Genomic DNA, 8525 nt, shown 5'->3' with positions numbered 1-8525 from the left:
CAGCCCTTTGTCCCTAAGAACACACGGTCAAAATGACCCCTCTGGTCCTAAAGGTGTCTGGTCCTGAACCACCTTCAGGCAAGCTGTCTGAGCATGGAAAGCTACTCCAGGGGCAGTGATGGACATGAGAATATGCCTGCATGAAGCCAGGGGACACAGCGGAGCCTTCCTGAGTCTCAGTCTACCTGGGACTCCGGTGATTCTGTGCCCCCCACTGCTACCCATGCCGCCCCCAGATTGCTAATGGGGTTCAAATCCGTCCCCGGGTGTGGGTTGAGGCCATCGCAGAGAGACCGTGTGAAAATTAATTAGTTAATGTATGTAAAGAGCTTTGAAGATGAAAAGTGCAGCGTGGTGTCCCTAATAACATCTTCAGTCTTTTACGGAGCCCACGTCGCCTCTGAGCTCACCTTTAAGATGAGTCTTTGGGGAGTTGCTGGCAACCTCCCCAAGCCCATAAACAACATAAAATGCCTTTTCACTGCTTTTACGCAGCCAACCCCAGCTCTCCCCACCAATAAAAGGACCGCAGAGGATCAGAGAGATCCAAAGGACTCCAAGCCTCACACTCTGCAGCCTACACCAAACCCCACAGCCACTTAGACGCCATCCAACTCACGCGATGTCCTGTCGCTCCTACAGGATCAGCTCAGGATGTGGAGTTACCCGAAACTTCAGCTCCTGCTCAGCTGTGGCCCCTAAAACTGGCAACCGCTGCTGCATCAGTGCTGCTCCGTTCCGAGGAGTGTCCTGCTACAGGGGATTGACCGGCTTCAGCAGCCGAAGTCTCTGTAACCCGAGCCCCTGTGGGCCCCGCATGGCTGTGGGAGGCTTCCGCTCAGGGTCCTGTGGACGCAGCTTTGGATACCGCTCAGGGGGTGTTTGTGGGCCCAGTCCCCCCTGCATCACCACGGTCTCTGTCAATGAGAGCCTGCTCACGCCCCTCAACCTGGAGATCGACCCCAATGCTCAGTGCGTGAAGCATGAGGAGAAGGAACAGATCAAGTGCCTCAACAGCAAGTTCGCGGCCTTCATCGACAAGGTGAGTGTGGTCTGTGATGGCCCAGAGCAGACCTCAGGCCTGACTTCCCTTTGGGAGAGTCCAGTCTGTTGGGAAGACAAATTGGCTGCCAGGTTAGGGACAGGAGAGTGGAAGAAATGCAGACCCACAGAAGTGGATGGGTGCGTGGCCCTCATTTGGTACTTGGAAAGTTCATTATGTAGTCTGGAAATCCAGGCAATGGTTTAAGTGTGTGTGTGTGTGTATGTGTGTGTGTGTGAGTGTGTGTGTGTGTGTGTGTGTGTGTGTGTGTGTGTGTGTGTGCGTGCGTGTACATGTGTGTATATCTGAGGACAATATGAAAAGGCAGGGGTGTCACTACAAGCCTGGTTGAGGGCAAGAGTGGAAGACAATACAATCAGAAGGCATGGTGGCCTGTGCCTAGGCAACATGGGCAGTGCAGGGAGACTGCTCAGGCCACACTGTCTCCTCGTGGGCTGCCTGTGACACTTGACAGTGTGACCCCCCCCCAGGCGGGATACACCCTTGAATAGCAGGACTGACCTAATGTGTTTCTGTGAAGATTTGAGAGCTCCGTTATGGAAAGGACAAGCCAATAGCAAGCATTCAATAAATGTCAATGGTTACTCTCTCTTTTTCAAAGACAATAGTGGAGGAGGAAGTGTGACAGCTAAACAAGGCAGTGGGGAAGGAGGTGGGGGAGGCTGGAAGAGAGACAGGGAGGATGCCTGCCTGCAAGGACACCCACCAATATTGGCAAAGTATCAAAGTTGGGCAGCTGCCTCCAAGGGGCTGTGGAGAGGGAGTCTAAAACTCCTGATGCTTTTCTTTAGTGGCCTTAGTAAATCCTCCAAATCACCCGTTGGGGAGGTCTTAATATCCACATGTAATGACAAATGGAGCTGAGGATGCTCAGGGCACTGCTCGGACATACTGTGGGCCAGTGAAGGCAATAGATGGGGGCTCGAGACAGCACTCCCCCAGTGAGTGTGAACTGGTCCTTACGACCCCCCGGGAGTCTGCCTCCCTGTCTGTGATGTAGAGGAAACGACTTCTGCATCCCCCTCCCCCCACAGAATCATGACGAATGAGTAAACTTCACAAACAAATGATACAGACACAGACACAAATATATAGAAATACAGATACAAAAACAGAGAGGGACAGGCAAAGACATAAAACCAGATACATAAAAGACAGAAACAGATGAAGACATGGACAAAGGAAAAAATAAAGACATAAAGAGTCATAGGGGTGTCAGGTGTGTACGTAGTGAATGTGTGTGATGTGGTGTAATGTGTGTGGTGTGTGGCAGTGTGTGTGTGTAAGTGGTGTGGTATGTGTGTGCTTATGCATGGAATGGTGTATTGTGTGTGGTGTGTGTGTATATATATGTGGTGTATGTGTGTGGTTTGGGGGTGTGCACACGTGTGTGGAAGGTGTTCCAGACACAGGCCTGGGTACCGCAGAGTGAATGTCGGAGATGTGTTTGTTGGAAAAATGGCTGAACAACCACTAGTAATTAGAGTTGCTTTATTGACTTGCTATCCTTGCTGCATGTCGGGGTCTGTTCCAAACAATACACATGTGTGAACTGGCTCAGGCTTCACAGCTGCAGCACTACTGTTCCGAACAATACACGTGTGTGAACTGGCTCAGGCTTCACAGCTGCAGCACTACTGTTCCGAACAATACATGTGTGTGAACTGGCTCAGGCTTCACAGCTGCAGCACTACTGTTCCGAACAATACACATGTGTGAACTGGCTCAGGCTTCACAGCTGTAGCGCTACTGTTCCAAACAATACACATGTGTGAACTGGCTCAGGCTTCACAGCTGCAGCACTACTGCTCTGAACAATACACGTGTGTGAACTGGCTCAGGCTTCACAGCTGTAGCGCTACTGTTCCGAACAATACACATGTGTGAACTGGCTCAGGCTTCACAGCTGCAGCACTACTGCTCTGAACAATACACGTGTGTGAACTGGCTCAGGCTTCACAGCTGTAGCTCTACTGCCATGGAGTGAGTAACACCAAGGGGCTCACCAGTTTGCCATCCTCAGTCTCAGAACCGGAGCTGGAGCCTGACCTGGCTTTGAGCCAAGTTTGGAGGCGTGCAGCCAGCATGAAAGGGCAGAGAGTTCTAACAAAGCACACCACACACATAGCACACACACACATAATACGTACACATGCACATACACACACATACATACACATACCAATCACACATACCACATACATATACACACATACCACACCACAACAAACACACAGCATACTAATCACACACATACAACACACTCCACACCACACAGACACCCTGCAAGCACCACACACCATACACATCACACACACACACCATAACACACACCACATGCACACACACTCAAATACACACACATACACACTCCCTAAATTCCCACTAAGTCTCTTTCCTCCCCTGAATGGCAGGTGCGCTTCCTGGAGCAGCAGAACAAGCTGCTAGAGACCAAGTGGCAGTTCTACCAGAACCAGCGCTGCTGCGAGAGCAACCTAGAACCCCTGTTTGGAGGCTACATCGAGGCACTGAGGCGGGAGGCTGAGTGTGTGGAGGCTGACGGTGGGCGGCTGGCTGCTGAGCTCAACCACGTGCAGGAGGCCATGGAGGGCTACAAGAAGAAGTGAGTGTGCACACCCACAGGACTCGGAGGGTCGTGGGTGGGAAATCTCTGTTGTGGCTTCTCAGGGTCCCATAGGACTTCCTGGGCCTTGGAGGGTGTTGCAGCAGAACCGGGTCCTGAGAGAGAACTGGCTCCCAGGAAGTGAGGGTCTAAATCCACATGGGGGTCCCAGTACTGTCTTCCCCATTCCTTGCCTTCCTTCCTGCTCTGGGTCCTGGGCTGTGGGCTCCCCCACACCAGCACAGTGCTCTTGGAATCTAGGGTGTCAGAATGACTAGACTCGGGGTGGAATGTATGTTCTCAAAACCCACCTCAGAGGGACAGGACTGGGGAATGCGGCCAACCTGAGCAAGGCCTTGCCAAGAGCAATGCACAAACACAACACACAAAGACTCATTCAACCACAAAAGGTTTAATCCCTTTCATGATTCTGGAAGAACTTGGCTAGGAACTGAGGCAGGATTCGAGGCGTGGACCCTGAGTTCTGTTTTTTCCCCACATCTAGGTATGAAGAGGAGGTAGCTCTGAGGGCTACCGCAGAAAATGAGTTTGTGGTTCTGAAGAAGGTGAGGGTCCACTTGCTGGGCAGGGAGGGAGGGGAGTCACCTCCAGGCAATCATCATGTTGGCTGGACTACCTTGCATTGGACCCTTCCACATGTCCTTCCCTCTTCTCTGTCCCCTCAGGATGTGGACTGTGCCTACTTACGTAAATCAGACCTGGAGGCCAATGTGGAGGCCTTGGTGGAGGAGTCCAGCTTCCTGAAGCGCCTCTATGAAGAGGTAGAGACACTCACTCACGTGACAGCAAGGATGGAAAAAAGAGGACACAGAGGTGGGGGTGGGGTTCAGGGTCCTAGGTCTGCGAGTGCTCAATCACATACCACATGCCCACACATGTGAAAAGGCCCCACTATACTGGGTATAGAGTGTTGGGTGCACATAGCTACTGTGCATCTGTATTCACGTGTGTAAGATAATTGTGCATGATATGTAGTCATCTTCTGGGTCTGTGGGTATCTCCCATGTTGGAGTGTCTTTGCATGCTAGACGACAGAGGAATATGAAGGTCTACGGGGATTCCACGTATGAAGGTTCATTCTGGACTAGTTACTATTTGGCATTCAGACCTTTGCCTGGGACTTCCAATCAGGCCTTTCCCACACTTCCCCCATTTTCAGAGGCTGACCCCAGGGTAAGGTTTAGGGCTTCCAGCCTTGCTGTTTAACATTGTGCCTGTATGTGAACAAAGGTGGTGGGGGCCAGAATCAGTGAGCTTCCTCATCAGAGCTCCACCAGTGAAGAAACACTGTCCCAGGGATGGAACACCAAGCCCAAAAGAGGCATCAAGCATAATGTTCTTCCTCTTGGCTCTGCAGGAGATCCGTGTTCTCCAAGCCCACATCTCAGACACATCAGTCATCGTGAAGATGGACAACAGCCGGGACCTGAACATGGACTGTGTTGTTGCTGAGATCAAGGCTCAGTATGATGACGTTGCCAGCCGCAGCCGGGCAGAGGCTGAGTCCTGGTACCGCACCAAGGTGAGTGCCTCCTAGTCATGGTTGTGGGAGCCATGCAAGGTGTCTGTTAGAAAAGGTTTCTTTTTCCTTAGTACTGGTAAAAGAAAAGCTGACTGATCTCGGGGTCAGGTAGCTAGCAAGGACTGCTATGTGTAAATACTGCACATGCTGAGCACTGTACTTGCTGCACACTCATTGGCTGAGCACAGTACTTGCTGAACACTCATTGGCTGAGCACAGGACCTGCTGCACACTCATTGGCTGAGCACAGGACCTGCTGCACACTCATTGGCTGAGTACTGTACCTGCAGCATACTAATCAGCTGAACACCGGACCTGCTGCACTTTCATTGGCTGAGGGGGAGGTTGTTCTACTTTCCTTCTTAAACATCTGTCCCCCACCCTCAACTTCCAGTGTGAGGAGATGAAGGCCACAGTGATCCGGCACGGGGAGACCCTGCGTCGCACAAAGGAGGAGATCAACGAGCTGAACCGCATCATCCAGAGGCTTACGGCTGAGATTGAGAATGCCAAGTGCCAGGTAGGTCATAAGGCAGACTCAGATAAGTGATAAGCACAGGAAGGCAACAGGCGACATCACGGGGTGCTTTGCTCACTAGAATGAAATGGCCTGTCTCTAAGATTGAGAGGAAGCAGGAACCCAGAGAGAAGACAGGATTCCTTCATATCACACAGCTGACATGCTCGGATGAGCAGAATCTCTGACTTTCAAGAGATGTAACCCATCCTCAGTCATTGCCCACAAGGAGAGATGAAGAATAGCCCAGCCACCTCCTCCTTGGGTTGCCAGCCCTATTAACTACCTGCCATGGATCATCACTAGGGCGCTCACTTCCCTTGCTCTAAACACTGGGGACAGCCCCCCCCCCATCTTGTTCTAACAAGATGTCCCTCTCTACCCCCACAGCGTGCAAAGCTGGAGACCGCTGTGGCCGAGGCAGAGCAGCAAGGAGAGGCCGCCCTCACTGATGCCCGCTGCAAGCTGGCTGAGCTGGAGGCTGCCCTACAGAAGGCCAAGCAGGACATGGCCTGCCTGCTCAAGGAGTACCAGGAGGTGATGAACTCCAAGCTGGGCCTGGACATCGAGATCGCCACCTACAGGCGCCTGCTGGAGGGCGAGGAGCACAGGTGAGCTGAGAAGAACCATGTGGGGGTTCATCTGAGGACCAAACTGTCCTGAAAAAACAAGCTGGCTAGGGCCTGTTAGTCCTTGCATGGAAGGGGCAGAGACCCTGGGCCTCCTGGCTAACGGTTTGGGCACAAGTGTGACATATAGCTTTGACCACATGGCTTCCTATCATGTATACTCTATGTCAAGCACCCATTTATAATCGTCCATCCTGTCAGGTAAGTACCATTTTTCCTATCCAAAAACAGAGAAAGGATGACTCAGTCTTCAGCTCCTTTCCCACGGCCACAAAGTTACTAAGCTGCAGAGCTGGGACCCAACACTAGGTCCTGGGCTTCTGAAGTCCATTCCGAGTTTCCCTGGAGTTAGGCTCATGTACAATAAGGATGCTGTGCCCTGTATACCCGTAGCTCTGCCTCATGCTTACTGTGAGCACTTATTGGCATTCAGCAGGCTCAGGCACCAATGGCAGGCGGTGAGTGGCGGTCACGGTTCCACTCACTACTGCTCTAAACCGGGAGGGCTGGTCTCCATGGATGGGGACACTTTAAAGACAGAAAATGAACATTCTAAGAAGATTTGGGGAGCCCTTCCTGCCTCTCAGGAGATAGCTCCAACCTAGAACAAAAGCTGGCCTTGTTTGTCCCCAAGCGACTGTCTCAAGGACCCAGGTCAGTGCTTAGAACTAATGGTGCTTTCCTTTCTCCTCAGGCTATGCGAGGGTGTGGGCTCCGTGAATGTCTGTAAGTATCTGCTGGAAAGGACCCCTAGAAAAATGGCTCTGGGTTGGGCAAAGCTGTAGCCAGCATGGGCCTACCCCACCCAACCTCCAACATTCCCAACATTCATAGTCTTTCCTCTTCCCCAGGCTCCTCCCTAACGACTACTGGTCAGGAAGGGGGGTTGAAGGTGGGGAAGTAAGGATTGCAGGTACGGGGAAGGAGGGAGGGTTAGCTTCAAAAACAGTTGAGCACCCATTAACTGGTGGCCACTGGACACTGCAGTCCAAGGAAATGGGTCCAGATGTGCCATGAGGTTGAAAGAATAGGACATGTCATGTTAGCCACTGATCCCTTGAGGAGGACACAGGCCCCGCATGTTAAGCCCTCAGGCACCTGTGGTGGGTGGGTGACACCAGCAAGCCCCTTATCCTTCCCTGTTCCTCTTCCCACAGGTGTCAGCAGCTCCCGTGGTGGAGTCGCATGTGGGGGCCTCACATATGGCACAACCCCAGGGCGCCAGATTGGCTCTGGCCCCTCTGCCACTGGGGGCAGCATCTCAGTGATGGCACCTGACTCCTGCACTCCTTGCCAGCCAAGATCCTCCAGCTTCAGCTGTGGGAGCAGTCGCTCAGTGCGCTTTGCTTAGCGCCAGGACCTGCAAATGCGATGTCTGTCTGCCCCAGAGTGGAATGATGTGTGAATGGAAAATGTGTGCTTGCTTCCAGAATAATCTAGATGTTCCTATGGGAGGAAAGAGTCAGGGCCACTCTCCTCCACCTTCTCCTTTTAGGGAGCTATTTCTTGGTTTTCCTCGGGCTTCACTTTAGAAGATATTCCCAACCCTCCGCCTAATTCCAACCTGTCTTCAAACACTTATAATTGATTTGTATCATTCACCAAGCCCTCTGTGATACTACCTGTCACCCAGCGTGGCTAAACAATAAAGCTTGGCCTTCATAGGTCAAGGCACAGTCCTAACCACCCAGGCTTTCCTGCAAAAACTAAAGTACCAGAGGGAACCCTGCCCAAGAAGCTCCCATTTCTGGCCCCAGGTACATGGCCCCAGAGGCAGCAAGCACCTGCCTATCAATGGTTGTGTTTGGTCACCTCCCTGACTGACTGCCTTCCTTGGGGCAATATGCTCTATCCATATTCTTTGGGTTGCCTCCCAGAAAACAGTCTGCTCTCTGGGGATTCCTGCTACCTACAGCCCCTGGCTAGGGAGCTTTGTTTTTGCTGTTCCTGACGCCTTTACACATTTCAAAGACTCCATATTTGCTCCAGGCCTCCCCTGCCTGTGCAGAAGGGAACTGGCCATGGGAGGGCTGAAGGGATGGGGACTCTGAGGCCAATTTCTGGTTCTGTCTGTGGGTGCCTTGCCTTCTGGAGTGCCCCATCTGTGTTTCAATAAAGGCTGCTGCGATGCAAGGGTGTGTGGTGTTTTG

General features: G+C 52.2%; 1 protein-coding gene across 2 annotated transcripts; it reads left to right on the top strand.

Annotated features, from left to right (window-relative positions):
* The first annotated feature begins 622 nt into the window (after window positions 1–622).
* LOC142844769 (keratin, type II cuticular Hb5) lies at window positions 623–7726 on the top strand. 2 transcript variants are annotated; one of them, XM_075963572.1, is made up of 9 exons: window positions 623–1042; window positions 3478–3686; window positions 4192–4252; window positions 4373–4468; window positions 5065–5229; window positions 5624–5749; window positions 6137–6357; window positions 7070–7101; window positions 7533–7726. In XM_075963572.1, the coding sequence occupies exons 1-9, from the start codon at window positions 623–625 to the stop codon at window positions 7724–7726; spliced, it is 1524 nt and encodes a 507-aa protein (XP_075819687.1). The 2 variants fall into 2 exon arrangements, with proteins under 2 accessions (XP_075819687.1, XP_075819688.1); XM_075963573.1 differs by having other exon boundaries at window positions 7070–7105; window positions 7540–7726.
* The last annotated feature ends 799 nt before the right edge of the window (window positions 7727–8525 follow it).

This window comes from Microtus pennsylvanicus, chromosome 2 (assembly GCF_037038515.1).
Source record: "Microtus pennsylvanicus isolate mMicPen1 chromosome 2, mMicPen1.hap1, whole genome shotgun sequence".
In the NCBI taxonomy this organism is placed as follows: Eukaryota; Metazoa; Chordata; class Mammalia; order Rodentia; family Cricetidae; genus Microtus; species Microtus pennsylvanicus.
Note: the sequence above shows the minus strand (reverse complement) of the source record. Positions and strands in the feature narration are given on the sequence as shown.

Coding starts and splice junctions, on each gene's coding strand:
- LOC142844769 (XM_075963572.1), top strand. CDS start 623: ATGTCCTGTCGCTCCTACAGGATCAGCTCAGGATGTGGAGTTACCCGA. Junction 3,687..4,191: donor ATGGAGGGCTACAAGAAGAA/GTGAGTGTGCAC, acceptor CCCCACATCTAG/GTATGAAGAGGAGGTAGCTC. Junction 6,358..7,069: donor CTGGAGGGCGAGGAGCACAG/GTGAGCTGAGAA, acceptor CTTTCTCCTCAG/GCTATGCGAGGGTGTGGGCT.